The sequence below is a fragment of the Rattus norvegicus genome, chromosome 8, assembly GCF_036323735.1.
Source record: "Rattus norvegicus strain BN/NHsdMcwi chromosome 8, GRCr8, whole genome shotgun sequence".
Lineage (NCBI taxonomy): Eukaryota > Metazoa > Chordata > Mammalia > Rodentia > Muridae > Rattus > Rattus norvegicus.
In genome coordinates, this window is record NC_086026.1 from 51811540 (window position 1) to 51829932 (window position 18393).

The 18393-nt window shown below is 47.1% G+C and overlaps 1 protein-coding gene across 8 annotated transcripts in view; it reads right to left on the minus strand.

Moving 5' to 3' along the window:
• Positions 1-18393, minus strand: part of Grik4 (glutamate ionotropic receptor kainate type subunit 4) — a 426707-nt gene that overhangs the window by 9495 nt on the left and 398819 nt on the right. For all 8 annotated transcript variants that reach the window (XM_063264893.1, XM_017595455.3, XM_039080793.2 and 5 more), the window contains 4 exons: positions 17435-17608; positions 13462-13627; positions 11542-11767; positions 7184-7312 (listed from right to left, as the gene is read on the minus strand). In XM_063264893.1, coding sequence (XP_063120963.1) covers positions 7184-7312; positions 11542-11767; positions 13462-13627; positions 17435-17608 — 695 coding nt within the window. The remainder of the gene's footprint in view (positions 1-7183; positions 7313-11541; positions 11768-13461; positions 13628-17434; positions 17609-18393) is intronic.

The following is an 18393-nucleotide window of genomic DNA, read 5'->3' on the forward strand; positions in this document are numbered from 1 at the left end:
GCTGGCAGAGTGGGAGCTGAGAAACAGATGGAGTTGGGGGAGGGGCACATCCAGAGAGCTAGGCCATTCTGTTTAACACTGTCATCAGTCATCCCCCCAGAATGCCTTCCACAGCACACAGCCATTCATCAGCTGGGGCTTGGGAGGGGTTTGCTCCAGCTCGCAAGATCCTGGCCACCCTTACAGATGCCTCGGCACCTGCGAGAGGGACTAGGAAATCATCTAGTCACTGCTTCTGCCCCATCCAGTACACAGGACAGTGCATAAGCCATCTAGGCAGATGGCTTTAAAACTGGGGTTCCCTCCTGACACCCGGAGCCTGAGCCTCAGCTGTGCTTCAGCAATCAGCACACATTAGCTGAGATAGACTCCGACTCTCCTCGCAGATCCCCGGTTGGTGAAACGCTAGCTCTGGTGCCACTCACAGGTTGCCCACAAATACAAATACCAGCTCCCAAATGGAAGGAAATGGATTATTTTCTCCATCTCTGGAATGTGATTGGGGAACAGACATCATCGGGAGACACCGCAGTGAAGAGACTCAAAGCCTACTCACCCACTCGCCCCTTCTTCCTTTCCCCTTAGCTAAGAATCGTTTCTTAGATGCCGGTAGACTTAACTCCTAGCCCTTAAAGCCAGCCTGGAGTTCCAAGCAACAGTGCATCTATCTGGACCTGAGACATGACGCCCTGCTCTTCTCCTTTGGAACAATGGTTTGTAGGTGGGTGAGGGGCAGCTACACCACACGGACATAAAGGATGGACAAGTGTCATGATCTCGATAGGTGATGCCATATGTTTCTCTTCGATGCTGATGACCAAATCTTTATGGTGCGTTTTCCATGATCTGGGCACTGTACTAAGCGCTAAGCTCTGAGCTGTGTCAGACTCTCCAAGAGGATCTGATGCAAACATAGATTCCTGGATCCGTCATTTTAGAGCCACACCCCCTACAGCCATGTGGACCCATCAGATAGGGCCATCTCCATGGCACACTTTGTTGGAAACAGCAGCTCCTCCTCTAGCGTGTATAGAATGACCTACATGGCCTTCCCAGTAACCATCATATTTGCAGTGCTTGGCGCTATGGAGAAGAAAGCATTTCTGCTTGCCCTCACGGTGACATCTTTCACTTAGATCCAGCAGATTCTGGAAAGGACAGTTGGAGAAAAGTAAGGAAGAAGGATACAAACGGTAAGATGCATTTGACTATCTTGCAATTACGGGAGAGGCACTTCATCACGTTCCATAATACAAGCTCAAACATCTCACTTTCCAAACCGTTTGCAATCTCCTCCAGTTATTAGACAGGCTAGAAAAGAGGCCCACTGTCCCCACTACGTAAAACCATTAAAAAGACGGAGAACTTGGGCTGTCCAACTATTCACCGCTAACGGGTAATTTCTAAATAAATCGGATGGCAACGTTATGTTCTCTGAAAATATGAAGGTTCCCTTTAAGAGTGTTTACTGTGAACAAGGTTCCATGCTAACAATTTTAACTCTGCCCTTGAAAACTCTTTTAACTTTGACCTTGTAGCTGCCCTTGATCACTTGTGGCTCCATTTTCCTGGCAAGGGAACAAAAGTACAGAATTTAAATGCATCGCCCAAGGCTCCACACCCAAATCTAGATTAAAAGCCTCAACCTTCCTTCACACCACACCAGATCTCCGGTCACTCTGTGATCCCTCCATTACAATAGATGCTCAAAGAACGTATCTGGCATCCTGAAACTGCCTTTACTGCCCATAACTTCCAAGGTGGCAAGGGTGACAGAATCTACATTCAGGCTACAAGCTCACTTCAGGAACCCCTTCTCACTTGCAGAACATGATGTCAGCTTAACTTGGCTTAGTTTCCAGACAGAGGGGAGTACGGCCTTCAGAATGGCTGCCTTTCCTGACTGCGGACAGGCCAGGTCACCATTTATCCCTGTTTCTGGTCCTGTTGTGTTTTCTGACAACCCCTCTGGTATTTCTCTGCCTCCCAGGGTTAAGTCTGATTTGATTGGGGTGGGGAGAGGGTGCTTCCTGGACTCCCAAAGACTGGTTCCCACCTTCAGAGCTTTCCAAAGAAACCAAAGCAGAGCCTCTCTGGGCCCTGTAAGAAGAAAGAGGGGGGGAAGCATCCCCAGAGTCCCCCCCTCTACCCACCCCACTCTTGCTAAGATGTCTTATGCTTTCATTCCCACCGTGCCAGACAGCAAGCTTCCTGTTACCCAAGGGTTCTAAAAGTCAACAGCACTGCCTCTTTGCCATTCTTTGAAAGGGGACCCCGAAAGGGGACCCCGATTTTCACAGCCTGATGGAGTATTTGTCTTCCTTTGAAGCCCTGATTACGAGCTCATGTTTTTCAAGATAAAGGTATTTAATTTCCTTGGAGTTCACCCACCACCTTTTGTCTAGCGATTGTTCTACGAAGCCTTTGGTAATCCAATCTCCTTGCATGGGGATGCTGACATCTGAGAATGGCTAACAAGATTTCCTTTTATAGGAGCAGAGTGAGAAAATAAACAAATAAAATACATTAGAGAGAGAGAGAGAGAGAGAGAGAGAGAGAGAGAGAGAGAGAGAGAGAGAACCAGGCAAAATGAAAACAGCTTGGAGGGGAGCCTGGTCTTTTTTGTTGTTCCAGTCTTCCATGGGATCGGGATCTGCCATTTTACTTCTCAGTGCTTGCAGAAAGGTTGCCAAGCTTCATGTGGGGACAGGAAAGAGGTTATGACGAGAAGTGGGAAGGGTGTTGGTTCAACAAGATCCAAATAAGGCCTGGTTAAGAAGGCTCAAGACGGGAGGCATTACCTCAGTGTTAAGGATCCTTCTTGGTCTTGGTGTCTGAGCTGTAATGCTGGATTAAAAGTAGGGTAAGCATCGGTTCCCTTTCTTTGAAATTTTGTGCATTTTAATAGGATAACAAAGCAGAAAAGGATTACATTAGCCTCCCGCGTGTTGTCTGGTACATTTTAATTGAGACCAAAGTGCTGGCAGTTACTGCCAGTTTCAGAGGTCTCTGGGAAAAAAGACCCCCCTCCTCCTTCGCTCCTCCTCCATCTCTATGCTTGTTCCACAGTCCTCTCGTCTCTTTAGGCGCACGTGAAAGCCAACTGGTGCAAATTATAAAAAGAAAGATGACCCGAGAGCTGCTGGGGAAAGCAAATTAAAACTCCTGCTATTTGAGACACAAGGGGGAAAGCTCCCATGACCCAACTCTTGGTGGCCATTTAAAAGACTTGAAGGGGGAGGCCTTTTGTGTCACACTGCTCCCCCGTGCCTGAGTCCTTTGAGCAGCGAGTTAGAGGCAAAGATAAATGCAGCGGCTAATTGGCCAGAGAAAGATGAGGCTAAGTCACATCTTGGGCCAGCGCTTGGGCCAGCGCTTCCAGCATGGCCTGTAAGAAGACGCGAGGGGATCTCGCTTGGCCAAGGAGGCTTGAGCATCTCTGAACAGTTTGTCTGGATTTTAGCCATGGCAGAAGAGGGGCCATTGCATAAAGCTGGTGCTGGCTGCTATGGCCCAGCAGGCAGCCGACCTTGTGGTTTTCATGGAAATGCACACAGCATCCTCCAGACAGCCCCGCTCCAGCGCCCTGGCTCTTACTACAGTGCTCGCTCCTTGTGTTCCAAAGGGTGTTCCAAAAGCAAGTTAGTGTTGGCAGGTCGGTCAGGAGGACCCAAGTGTCTCCTGAGGCACAGTGACCGGGGCAGGGTCACTCCACTGATGGTTTCCTTTTTCGTCTATCAGTTCTTCCCTCTATGCCGGAGAACACTCGGTCCCCACGTACACCACAGAGAAGCCTCCCATTCACCCCAATTTATCTTTCTCTGGGACCCATCTCCCATCTGTCTCCTTCCTTCCATCTCTGCCGTCTAATCAGTCTCCATAAACCTCTGTGGAATGGGGAGGGAAGCCGACAATTGCAGAGAATACTTTTTATTTTGCTGTGGATAAACTTAACTTCTACCCCAGACTTCAATTTCTCATTCCCGTGCCAAGCACACAGACTTCTCAGTAGCTTTTGGTTTAAATTCAGGTAGAATTCACAGGGTCTCCTCTGCAGCTTTTTCCTCTCTCACTGGGTGTGCCTTTGGCTGTAGGGTGGGAAGGAACCACGATGTTTCATAGAAAGTGGGTGGGCATCTCCTTTTCTACTCACTACACCCAGATTTCCAATCTTCTCATCTGGGACCTTGGGGAACTTCAGGCCTTTCTCTTTCTCTGCCCTATATCTCCTCATGCCTCTTCCCATGTCGATACCCTGTTGTGTTATGCCATATAATGCTGGAATTTTCCAAACTCTAAAGATGATAACAAGATCTCTCTGTAGCTCTTGCAAGCGTCAGCATGAAGCAATCTCCCGTGCAGTGAGAGGCCACAACTCAACATGACTTATTTAGGCAGGCCATCCTTTTATCCGTTTTGCAGACTTGGTGGCTTTGAGTCTCTGTTTTATTTACTCATTAACTTATGTCGTCAACGTTATCATTTTCTTTCAGCATGCCACAAGAAAGTGTCTGCATTCCAAAATACTTCTCTGGCCCTTCAGCAGCATCATGTCTGCCACGAGTATGAATTGTTTAGACGGTGCCTCTCCCAAGGCAATAGCTGTCTTTTGGGATCAGAGATGCTCTCCAGATAATTTCTGACTCCACGTACAGGACTGGATTTTGTAGTTCCACAGTAGCTTTCTCTAGAACCTCTGACATCTACAGCCAGCTTCCTCAAACTGGCCTATGTGTTGAGCCAAGGCTTCAGCTGCCCCACATAGCCCTGTGCATGGCCCTTCTCAACTTCTGTATCCTTCCTTTGGCCCTTCTCAGCTTCTGTATCCTTCCTTGTGCTATTTATCTGTCCACAATGTTCTCTTCACACTGTCCTTACCTGCTCAGGATCTGGGCATTTTCAAAATCGACTGTGTTATACCCAATCTGTAAGCATGCCCTGATATTTTGCTCTGTATTTCCCTCATTATTTTCTCCTGGAGAAAAAAAAATGTAACAGTCTCCTCTGCACTCACTCCAATCTTTCCCTGTGGTCTGGCCAGTACTAAAGCTGTTTGGCAATCTTTCCTGAAACTTCAAGATCTTTCTTGGTAAATCTGTGTGAATTGCTTTTTCCTAGGAACAACATATCTCATTGTACCTCAGTATCTCCTGTTGATTGGATGACTGACTGACTGACTGACTGACTGACTGACTGACTGACTGACAGCTAGGAATGAGTCTTTTGCAGATAGATAACAGAACAGACTGTCCTGGGATTCTGAGAGCAGAGCAGAGCAATAATGGTTGGGATGCCCCAGACCCTTCCTATGAACAGAACCTTGTACTCTCCAGCCTCCAATTCACCTTCCCAGCAAGTCTACAGCATGCAGGTTTCTGTGGTCATCACAAGCTCAGAAGTGAGCTCAGCAACATTGACTAGATGCCTACATTTACAAACTGGCAATGGGTGGAGCTGGGATTCAAATGAGGTCTGCCAATGCCCCATGTCCACTCATGGCCAACCCAATGGGTGGCTCTGGCCTTTGTGAAGGGAGCATCTCAAGAAATGTGTGGCTTTGTGACTTCCAAAGAAGGCACGGTTTCTTTTACATTATTTATAACCACTCTCCTAGAGCCATATTCCTAAAATCTGGCCTTGCCAGATGGAAGCCTACATATAAACACTTGGAAACACAGTGACTCTCAACGTCTTGTGGGGATAATCTTTCATGCCAAGCAGAAAGGCAAGTGCTTGCTCTCCTTCACTCTACTCCTTCCAAAGGGAGAGCATGCGCACGCAGGTAAATCTGTTGCATATTTTAACAAGACTGCAAGTAGACTGCAAGGGTGACCGAATGATTTATTGTCCAAGTCAGGATATGTTGAGAATATGAGCTTTGCAAAAATAACTAGCAGGCATTAGAGAGTCTATGCTAGGTGTAGTCAGAACTTGCCTGTGTCTCCCAGGTACTCAGGGACACTCTGCACATCTTACTGCACACATAGAGTTTGTGGCTGCTTTGCATTCAACCCAATGTAGTGTTCATTCTTTATTTACCATCCATCCATCCATCCATCCCCCAACCCTCCCAACCTTCCTTCCTTCCTTCCTTCCTTCCTTCCTTCCTTCCTTCCTTCCTTCCTTCCTTCCTTTCTTCCTTTCAAGAAAATATCCTATGTTGGCCTTGGGAAGACAAACCCCACCCTTATAAAAGCTTCACTCTAATAAAAGTGGGAAATGAGCAAATAGAGAAGGAGATACTGTATGGTCATTGTACAGACTTGAAAGGAAAAGGTTTGGGTAGGAGGGGAAGGAGTCCTCTCTGAGGAAGCCTGGGGAGCAAAAACCATAGAGGAATGAAAAGTTGCTCTGACTCTAGGGTAGACACAAGATGGGGGAGGCTTGGGGAGTTACAGAAATAAAAGAGAGAGTTGGGGGAAGAATAGATCACTCTGGGCCTTGAGGCTCCAGGGAACAAGAAACTTATTCTGAGTGAGATAGGAAGTTGCTGAAAGGCTCATGCAGAGAGAAGCTGTGGTCTAATTTGCATCTTAAATGTGAATCACTCTGGTCACTGTCAAAACACATAATAGGGAAAGGAGATGAAGCTATTGCAACCAACCACATAGGAAGGAAGAGAGAAGGACAGATGTGTTGACTTGAATGAGAATGTCCCCCATAGCATCTGTATATGTGGTGTCCAGTTGGCGATGCTCATTGTGGGGGGGGGGGCTAAGAAAGTGTGGTTTTACTGGGGAAAGTATGTCACTGGAGGATGGGCTTTGAGGTATCAGTGCCATGGGCCATTTCCAGTTTGCTCTCTCTGTTTGGTGTTTGCCATTCAAGATGTGAGCCCCCAGTTACTTGCTCCTGACACCATGCCTTCGTTTGATCTTTTATCACAGCAATAGAAAAGAATATTGTGTAGCTGTAAGCCAGGCTGATAACAATGACATTGAAATTTGAGGGGTAGATTCAGATAATATTGCATCTCTGGGGTCTCTGTGTGAGAGGACACTGGTGCCTATAGCAGAAACGACTCTGGGATAGGTCTGGTCCCTAGTAGCCCAATCCAGGCTTTGGTGTCAAAGTATCCTACAAGTATCACTTGGACTTTAGACTGGCGAATCAGTCATGTTGGTTCTGTGAAGTAGGGGGGAGACCCAAAGGTGCTTACCTTTGGCTCTGAGGTCCTCCTTACCTTTGGCTCTGTGGTCCTCCTCCTTGGGACATTTTCCCCCTTCCCACCACTTCCGCTTCAGAATCTCCAGGCGGTTGTTCTCCTGCAGCTGGAGAATGGCCAGGTCGAACTCATCCCGGAACACTGAGCCTATGGAGTCAAAGGAAAACCCAGGGCATGATGTTGTTCTTCTAGACATATGATGCTCCCCTTCCCAGCATCCTTCCTGGCCTCTCTGTCAGCCTGAACCTTGGGAGAGGCACAGACACAGCAGGTCACACCTGTCTCCAAGATGACTCTCCTCTAGCTCCATCTGCTAAAAGAAGGGCTTTCTGGTTTCCACAGCCTTCTTAGCTCCTCCACTTCCTTTCTGCCACATGACTAACATGGTCATCTTATGACTAAAGACCCCAGAATGGGCTAAGTAATGGCTTCCCAGACATTTGTGTTACCCATCTCCCTGCTGAGCACCCTTACTTTATAATTTAAATAAAGGACCTTTCAGAACACAACTACCTGCACAATGACACTTAGGAAATTGGATAGAGATCTGTCTGTTAGCCTCTAGAAGCCACCTTGTGAGTTTATGTGACGCAAACCTCTCAGTCAAATGTCCAACTTTCTACTTCATATCTATGCATTTCTTGGGCACTTGTGACTATTGTCACAGTATACTTTACAAGCATTTACCATAACCAGGAATTAACCACCGAAACAAGAGTTAACCAGAACATCCTTTCATCCATGTGCATGGAGAAGCCAGTCACCAGATGTCCCCAACTCTCATAGCTGAGTTCACCAGAGTCTACTGCCTTCCAATCACTCCATGTCCCTCTTGACCCTTCTCCACCGTACAGAAGGTTTTCTTTCTGTTGGATACAATTCTTTGAAATTCTTCTCCAGTAGTATATGGTTGAGGAGTTTTGGTTCTAGAATTCAAGTCTAATTATTAACAAGGGGGCTTAAATGAATTCAAGGAAAGCTCAATGGCCTACAATAGGTAGAGGCCTATGATCACTAAGAAAAAGCTGTCAAGAGACTTGGGAAACAATTTGGTTGCCTCGTTTGCTTTCCCAATCCCTACAAAGGTCCTGTGCAGACAGGCACTTCTGAGAATGCCTGTGATCTTGGGTACAAGAAAGAAGCCTGAACACAGCAGAGAGGGTTTTTCACATTTAATGTGTGCAGGAACTACCCGGGATTTTGTTAAATGGAAGGATTTGATTCAATGCATTCAAGACAGGACACATGATTCTATATTTCAGGTAAGCTTCAAGGCAATAGCCAAGCTGCTGGGCCAATGAATGCAAGACTGCACAGTAGAGTCCACCCTTCTTTAGGCACAACTGTGCTGAGTAAACCCACGACAAGCCTGAAACCTTGAAAGTATTTGTGTCATGGATGTCCATGCACAGTCATCTGTAGAACAGATGTGTATCACATACTTGTGGTGAATGAGTACATGAACAAGTTGCCCTGCAGATGTGGACAGATGTTATGCTAACACTAGATTGAAAGACAGTATTCCACTGCTGCAAGGCACTTCTATCCAAACCCACAGTGGCTCAGGGGCTGCAACAAAGGCACTTCTGCCGGCTCCCTAGTTGCTTTCTCAGCTCCAGAGCCATCTGATTTGGTTTCCATTTTTCCCTATTAGTTTTCTTCTTTTCCCTGGGGCCCAACCACGTCATTCTCTTTCTTCCTACTGGAAGAATGGCATGGGGTTTAGCCTCAGGGGATCTGAATCTTGCCTCATAATTGGCTGCACAATGCATCAGTCGTTACATAATGTTGTTCCCAGTCTCACTCGAGGTGAGAACGTGAGCCTCCCCACAGCACGCCTCCTCCCAGCCCCCACCTACCCCGTGCTGGCTAGCGGGGGGGGGGGGGGGACTCATACCTCAATATGCTCTGTTCTGGAAAGCACTGTGTTTGAAGAGCAGTTTCCTAGGTTCAAGGCTTCTCTTTCTAGTTTAGGATTTTGGACAATTCCTATCCTCTGCAGCATCAGCATAGCCAAATCCACCTCTCACGTGGCACAACTAAGTGAGATAATACTCATAAAGCGATATCGTGACAGGATCATGACAAAGACCTCTCTCTCCATCTTTCCCCTTGATTATAAATAAAATTTTCTAGAGCTGCTCTCTTTCACCTCAACTATGTGTGGTCAAGTTCCCCGTGAAAGGAAGCACTTGACATTTGGGTTAAATTTATCGAGTCATGGAAGCATTACCAAGGTGTACCCCAAGATCATTTCAGGATCTACCTCACCATCTTGAAAGAAAATGTCAGTACATTTTCCAAAGAGGCCCAAAGTCTGTAATATTAATGGGCATTGAACAAAATGTGACCATAAACAGAGTCTATGAAGGTTTGCCGATGCACAGAGTAAAGCTTCCGGTCTACACAACCACTGGTGTCAGACCGGACAGTGGTCAGAGAGGACTTCCATTACTGCCCAGGCTCGTTTGCTTCTTTCTTTTCTAATCAGTGTTCTAAGAAGCATTCCGCTTTTACCAAACAGCACAGGGAACTATGGGAAAAATGAGAAGGACACTAATATTCCCCCTGAAGGCAAAGTATGAGACACCTAGGGAAGGGCACTTGACCAACTATAGCCCTAACCCACACAGTGACTCCCGGTGTAGGTATGAGAAACTTAATTCTATTACTTGGATAAGAGAAGCTCGGATATGTTAGAGCACCTCTCTGACGTACCACAGCCAGGTCTCTGTGACTCCAAGACCATGCACATTATATTCCAAGTGTGAATGAATTCTGTAATTTGTAATATTTCTAGTCAGGGGAAGATGAATCCAAGGATGTAAAATGTGACTACAAGGTCTGTATGCCAAAGATCAGAGCTCTCACATGCCCAATGTCCCCACTTCTTGACTCTTGCCTTCTACCTTATTCAGAAACAGCCTTACATTAGGAGAACTGGACACATGGAATGCCCCACATGGAATCACCCAGAGGCTGTGCTTAGATTCCTCACAATTACAACAGCTGACTGAATCTTCTGATTTCCGGATAATAGAGCTATCAGCAAAGTGAATGTCCTTTGAGAAGCCCAGCCGAGGCACCATTCTAGAAGCCAAACAACTTACCAAACCAGATGGCACCCAGTAAATGCATGGTACACCAGTGCCCATTCTCAATGACCCTCACTAAGTAGGAGTAGACAGAGCAGTGAAATCTACATAGAGTGTGAATGTTTTCTCCTGTAACCTTGACAGTGAACTACAATCCACAAGGTGTGTTCATGTCAGCGCTTGGAGTGCTTCTTTCTTCCTGCTGTTAGTAGAGACGTTAATCACCAGACACTTGGCCGACATGCCAAACCGAGAGACAAAGAGAACAAGGCCTAAAGTCTCTGCTGGGACATCGATACTCTTCAATAGTTAAAACTGTCCCTGAATAGTGAATGAATAAAATAAGCAGTCAACTAGTTATTTAACTACTGATTAGGGAGCCGGAGAGATGGCTGAGTTGGTAAAGTACTTGCTGTGCAAACACAGGGACCTGAACTCAGATCTTCAGCACCTAAGTATAATGGAGACATGGTAGTGCACACCTATAATCCTAGGGATGAAGAGGCAGACACAGGAGGATCTCAGGGCTTAGTCTAGCCAAAGCAGTGAGCACCAGATTCAGTGAGAGATGCTATCTCAAAAGCCAAGATAGAGAGCAACTGAGAAAGATATCCAATGTTAACCAATGATTTCCACATGTGTGCCTGTGGACACACACACAGACACACACACATAGACACACAGGCACACACATACACATACATTTACACAGAGAGACACATATACACACACAGACAGACACAATGCACATACACACAGACACACACATATACATATACACACAGAGACACACATATACATACACACACAGACACATATACATACACATACGCACACATACACACTTATTTCTGCTTAGAGGTCCATGCACAGCCAGGTGGTGGTAGCCCAGGCCTTTAATCCCAACAACTCAGGAAGCAGAGGCAGGCAGATCTCTGAGTTCAAAGCCAATCTGGTCTACAGAGTTCCAAGACATCCAAGACTATACAGAGAAACCCTGTCTTAAAAAACCCAAATAGAAAAAAGAAAGAATAAAAGAAGGAAGGAAGGAAGGGAGGGAGGAAGGAAGGGAGGGAGGAAGGAAGGGAGGGAGGGAGGAAGGAAGGAACACATGCTTGCTTGTTTGTTTTTGTTTTTGAACCATAAGGAAGCCTAAAGTTGTTCTCAAACCTGTTGGTTCTGGAAACGGGCTAATGGATTCTAGACAGCATTCAATGTCTTTGGCTCCCCTGACCCTGCCTGGAGGAAGCTATACCCAAAGGTTGTCGCTCTCCTGCATACCGACTGGCATGCCAATCCCATAGCCCTTGGTGTCCAGCAGGCCCCCAATCTGAGTGAGGTTGCAGTTCCTCTGCCGGTAGTACTCGTTCATGGTGGACTCCAGCAGGAAGGCGTAGTTGGAATTCAACACCCTGGCAATTCCCTCCTCTGTGCTCTTCACAAACACACTGGGCTGCTTGGAGTACATGTAATTCCACATGCGCTGGTAGGTCTGGTAGCGGGAATTCTGGGGGGAAAACATCAGAAGGAAGCAAGGTTGGGAAGTAAGAAAGGAAACATTGGCTTAAAAGAAAAGGAGGGCATCAAAGAATCATGAGGTGAACCCTTCTGCCACTGTACCCCACATCACAGCCAAGCACCTCTCCATTTCTATCGCCCTGAGACGATCATTGCCATTGCATAATGGAGGAGAGACCTGTGTCTTTAATAGGAGATGAGGAAGGGACTTGAGGTCCTTTGAATTCTGCCTACCAGTTGACCACTGGTTCTGTCTCAGCTACCTCCAGAATTTCTTCAGCACCATCCTCCTCAGACAGGCGGAATTCAAATTCTGGTTAGAATCCCTTATTGTCCCTCCATTTGGGACAGTGCATGCAGGTTCATTTGGGACTTATAAAGAGATAGTCCTTAAGAAACAGTGTGGATGTCTCCTACCTGCCCTAAACCAATGTATCAATTCCACAACCCAAGTCTGGCTGCCGTTTTACCTATAATTACAAGACAGAATTCTGGGGGTCCATCCAAACTCTATTTGTACAAAGCTTTCCCTGTCTCTATGCCAACAGGCACAGAGAGAGATTCCTATGGAAAACAGACAGCAGGCCTTGGGCCTATCTCCTGTGAAAACAAGCTTCTTGGATGTTAGTTGGTTAGACACCGAGAGCCCCCAGGGAAACTCTTCCCTGGAGCTCTCGAGGCACAGGAAAACTGCTCTTCTGTGCGGCTGCTTCTGTCAGCCCTGGTGATCAATCAGCTTGGCTGTCATTGAACACTATACTATGGCGGGGGCTTCTCCTGAGACAAGGCGATATCCCAAAGAACCCAAACGTGTCTGCTCCAGAAAAACCATTAAGTCTAGGAGAAATGACCAGGCCACCTTCATTTGTATTTCTTAGACGTTGGTCATAGGCACATTATTTTCACTAGAGTGTGCATGCCCGGGTGCACGTGTTTATGTTTGTACATAGATATGCATGCACGGGTGGATTTGTGGTGTCTTCTTTTATGTTCTCCACCTTGTTTTTTTGACGCCAGGGTCTCCTCACTGAGCCTGGAGCCCGCTGACTAATCGGCTATACTGCTGGCAAGCAAGTTCTGGCTACTACTTGTCTTTGTTTCCACTCCACCTCCAGCACTGGGTTACAGTGCGAATGACCACACCCGCTTTTTATGTGCATAGCTAGGGACCCAAACTCAAGCTTCCGTGCTTGCACGGCAAGCATTTTTACCCACAGAGCCACCCCCAGCCCCGTATTTATTTTAATCTCGCTTTGTCTAAGTACTAAGTACGAAATCCAACTCGCTTTTTAAATTTTAAATGAGCGTATCGGCTCCATCCAGTGCAGCGATGTAAACAAGACTGAGAGCTTGATGCACAGCATATAGAGCCCATAAAACAAACACAGAACCATTATAAATTTAGAAGGGTTCATCACATTACTTCTAAAACCATCTCGAGCACTACCAGCTACTCATGCACAACAACATGGGATAGGTTGAGATTCACACAGGATCCTCCTGGGACCTCATTCTGGGGAAATCTTTTTGGAACAGGAGAAAAACTAGGCCCCGAGAAGACCGCTAAGGTAGATGCTCAAAAGAGGGAATGAGGTGGGCAGCGATGTTCTGATCTTGAATGCGCGTGCATTTCAGCTTCCTTCTGCCCTCCCCCACCCTGGTGAGCAGCCATGTGGTATTTACTTGGAAGAAGGTCATGCTGGAGCCTCCGTGAATCGTGCCATACTCAATGGCGGTCTGGTCAGCCAGGTCATCCACAGACTCGATGGGCACTTCCATGCGCTGCACCGTCAGGAAGGCTGCCAGGTTGGCTGTGTACGATGAGATGATGATCAACGTGAAGGCCCACCTAGGCAAGAAGACACCAGAGAGGCTCCATTGCCCTGCCATTACCAGGAGGCTTAGGCTCCTGAGACCAGTCCTGCTACGATGCAGGAGAGAGCAAGTTATCTTTCTTTGAAAGAGGTGTCAGCTCAGGGTGGGGAGGGGAAGGATGCAGGATGTACAATGTCTGAACATTGGACTGAATTTGTGAATGCTACCTGGTAATCGGCTGTGGGTTTTTTCCCCCTTATTTCTGAAACGTGATTACTTGTTAGTCAAAGGAGGTATGGTCCATGCACATGAGGGTCTGGGGACCCTCGGAGATGAGCCAGTGAATGAAATGAGGGCTTCGCTCAGAGCCGCGCACTGCCGGGGACTGAATGCCTAACGTGAGCAACATCCACTACTACCTCAGCTAATCCCTCCAACTCAGGGAGGCCAGCTCACATCCGACTGCTGCAGGAAGCAGAGAGAGGCTCTGGGAAGTACCTTGATAAATACTGATACAGTTGTACGCAGCCACGTCTATGACCAGAAAGTCTTCAGTGAAGACGAACTCGTGAAAAGTATCTTTGGACTGCTGAGAAGTTGATTGGAAAATCCTCTGACAATGGACAAGCTGCTTCAGACATAGGAGACTGTTTGATGGAGCCGCTAGAAATTTCATTTGAAATCTGAATAATTCTGCAATGCAGGCAGCATCTATGCCAAACGGCAGTGTGTTCAGTCTGGTAGGTTAAGCAGGCTTTTCCCATCTGCTCATTAGGCTGGATCTACATCAGTACCTCCTTGTGTGTCGGGGGCTCACACACAGATCTAAGCACCGAGAATCAGGCTGGAGAATCACCAACTCTGGATCAGCGGCGTACGTATTCACAAGGGTTTACCCAGTGTGCAGACACTGCTATGTTAATGCATAGCGTTTGTTACGGGACTCGGCAGCTGGCAGCTGCCAGGTGGATTTCCAAAACCAAGAAATCCCATTGTCCCTTTTGTAAGGTTACCAAGAACTCCAGCTGGATGTCTGCCTAGGGACACACAACAGGGCCATCCACCAACTCAATGGACTTTTATATGTTAGACCACAGGGGAGGTGGACTGTTTTATTTGGGTTTGGATTTTTTTTTATTTTGTTTTTTGTTTTTTGGTTTTTTTGTTGTTCTGGTCACCAAGATAGCAAGGAAAGTCCTTGGTTTTTCCGGGGTTTATTTATCTAATAAATGGAGATAATAATATCTGCTCTACATATCTCTGGGTCCTGGCAACCACAAATGAGGTGCTATGTCATTTGTGATCAGCAATCTAGAACAAACTAGATGAGTACGAGAGCTAGAGAAACTTGGAGAGGCCTCCAGGCTGGCGAGGGGGTAAAAAATCATCTGGTACTTCCCTGGTGCTTTCACAAGTAGTGACCTCTAAGTGACAGGCTTCCCTCCCTGCTGGGGACACACTCTCTGCAAACTCCCTTCAGCTCTTTATGCTGTGACCACCCCTAGGGGCAGGCCCGAGGCAGCAGCCTAGATACACTGAGGAGAAGCAGAGTTAATGTAACTTGAATGTAGACATGGCCTCAGAGCTGTCTAGGAACTTCTCTCAGGCTCATGGCCATACTCTGGTGCCTGGTCTTTCCTGGGTGACATGTAGGTGTTTAGGGACACGCTCATAAGGGCAAGATGTCAGGCAGCTCAATCGACCCAGTGCAGGCCAAGCTAGGCCAAGGAGTTGGTGGGCCTGTGTCGCTGCTTCTGAGGACGTTAGCAGTGGTAAAGTGTGTGTTCTTCTGAGCAATGTGACATTTTCTGCCCTTTGTTCTGTCTGGGAGGCCAGGGCAGGTCATGGTGGCCCTGTCTTCTGATCTCCCACTCTCCCAGGGGACTAACTAAACCTTGATTTTAATAATCTAAGGACTCAAGAGGCAGAGACACATGCTGATAACTGTGGACGGGGGCTGGTAAAGGTCTCTCATGGCAGCTCTTTGTTGCAGAGTTCCTCTCCCAACGTGCTCTGGAACACCATCAGTCATCTGAGGCCTGCTATTTAGAGCAACACCCTGCAGGATGTGGGCTTCTAAAACTCTCCGGAGGAATGCAGTGGGGAGTCTGAGGTAGAAGCAACAGGCAAGGAACACCGCCCCAGGCACATCAGTGATGATGAGCACCCTTTGGAAGGAAAAACCCAAAGGAACGAAATGAACACCCTTGGATGTTCCTCTTTCAAGGCTTCTGCCTAACTTTCCAGGCTTGGAGGGAGTTTTATGGCTGTCTCTGCTGAGACAGTATACTCTTCTTGGGGGACACAAAGCCCAGTTCTATGTGTTAATCTATTCAGTAACTTCTCAGTAATGCCTGGGAGCAGCAAGCATCTTGCCCAAGTGGCTTAAATCCTGCCATATTTGCCCTAGGAGGGCAAATAAAAGCCCTAGAGAGAAAGTGGTTTCATTGTCTCAGCTGCCAGCCCAGCTCCTGAAATAACTCTTATACCTGCTTCTAGAACAACTGTGTGACCCAGGCAATAGTAATCGAGGACAGAAATATCTCCTTTTCCTTTGGCTTAAACAGGCTGAGGAGGAGACAGGGGAACTGAGGCTGTAATTTCTTAATTTCTACCACAGTCAAACCTATTGTAGATTGCTAAGAGAGGATCCAATACTTGTATTTGCAAACTTGACTATCTAACTGCATATGGTATTCATTTCCCTAGTTTCTACATAGCTTCTGTAAGTTTTCAAAGAACTTTCCTATGTTGAATCTTTTGCCCGTCAGAGAATCTAATAGCTTAACCATTTCTGTAGCTCCTGAGAGAGACAGGCCAACCTCACAGAGTCAGGAGCAGGTGGACAAGGCTCAAGGTGCGATGGTGGAGCCTTGATGTATGAAGCCTCCAACTGAAAACCAGGGAGTATTGTTTGCCCAGGGAGTACTGGTTGACCAGGGAATACCAGTTGCCCAAGGAGTACCGGTTGATCGGGGAGGAGTACTGGCTAACCAGGAAGACAGAGGCTAGGGAAGCTGGAAGGGGAGAGCAGGGGAGTCTTTTCCAGCAGGAGCTTTACAGCATGTTTATTTGCATAAATCTGCATATGCTCTCTCTTGGCCAAGCCATTCAATCACAGTAATTTTTCAGGTCAAGAGGTCATTTTGCTATAGGCCATCAAGGCTCTTTCTTTCTCTCTTTCCTTCTTTCTTTCTTTCTTTTCTTTTTTCATTCATTCTTTCTTTTTTCGTTCTTTCTTTCTTTCTTTCTTTCTTTCTGTTTTGCATTTTTCCTTCCTTCCTTCCTTCCTTCCTTCCTTCCTTCCTTCCTTCCTTCCTTCTCCTGTCTTGGTTCTCCTCTGTACCCAGACCCCAGAGACAGGGCTAGGTGCTAGGAGAGAGTAAATAGTATTGAACCTTCATCCCCTCTTACCCCACCTCCCACATCTATACTGCCCATCAACCTCTGAATGGTTAAGACAGATAGCTCCAGGGGTTGGGGATTTAGCTCAGTGGTAGAGCACTTGCCTAGCAAGCGCAAGGCCCTGGGTTCGGTCCCCAGCTCCGAAAAAAAAAAAAAAAAAAAGAAAGAAAGGAAGAAAGAAGACAGACAGACAGACAGACAGATAGCTCCCTGCTAGGGTCTGCCTGATGAGACAAATTTTCCTGGTTCCTCTCCTTGTCATCAGAAAGGGCTGGTCTGTTTCTCTGTGTAGCGCTGGCTGTCCTGGAACTCCTTTTGTAGACCAGGCTGGCTTCACACTCATAGCTCTAGGACTAAGGGCATACACCAGCACCACCAGGTCTCGGGTCTCTATTTAGTCCAATCCCCTGGCCCTGGGTCTGCTGCCAGGCCTTACCAGACACCACTGACGCAGCGTGTGGACAAAGCCCGCGGGGCGATGGTGGAGCCTTGCTGCATGAAGCCTCCCACTGGAAACCAGAGGCTGTTGCCCAGAGAGTACTGGTTGACCAGGAGATTACACCGGCCCTGTGCACAAGGATGTGGACTGTACCACTCATAAGGAGTTAACCTGCAGGAGAGAAGACCACATTCCCGGGGTAAGGAGGGGTAGACATGGGGTGCTGGAGAGTAGCGCTACTCATCTTGCTGGCTGTAACTGTGTGACGGGATCCATTACTTCCCTCTGCTATACTTGGATTCTTGGATTTCTCTTTCCCATGGGGGTGAGGTGGGTTGAACTCACTCTCTTCAAAAGTTTGAGAGGTTGATGCTCCTGAAACAATTTTTATTTAATCCTTCAAATAAATACATTTATTTGCAGACTTAAGTAAACTCAAGTGTCAGCTCCAATATTTAAAATGACTAGAAGTGATGGCTTTGCCAGAAAGGTGGGAGCAGCGTCAGGGGTGGGCAGCCTGGAAGGGTCCTTGCTGTTTCATGATAAATTCTCAAGGAGAAAAGGAAATGTTCCCAGGGTCCCATAGAGCCAAAGCTTAAAACCTCTCACCCTAGATCCATAGCTCTAAACCCTGGCTCCATCAGAACTGTCAGGAAGGCTCGTTTTAAAAAGCCCCTTGAGACAAGCCTATGGGCTGCAGGAAGACGAAAAACATGTAAGGTTCTGAGTGGTGTGGAGGGCCCTAGGTCCGCATCCACACTGACAGCCACTGACTCCCTCTTATCAGACACAGAGGTACAAGTATTAGCACCCCCCTCCCCTCTGTGAGGTACCTCTGATGAGAGCTGGCTTAGGGGAGGCTGCCTGAAGTTTAATTTCCCTGTTCTAAAATCTCACCCAGAAGTACTGCATCCGAAGATGAAAATACAACCTGTCTGAACTGAGGCTTCAGAGTT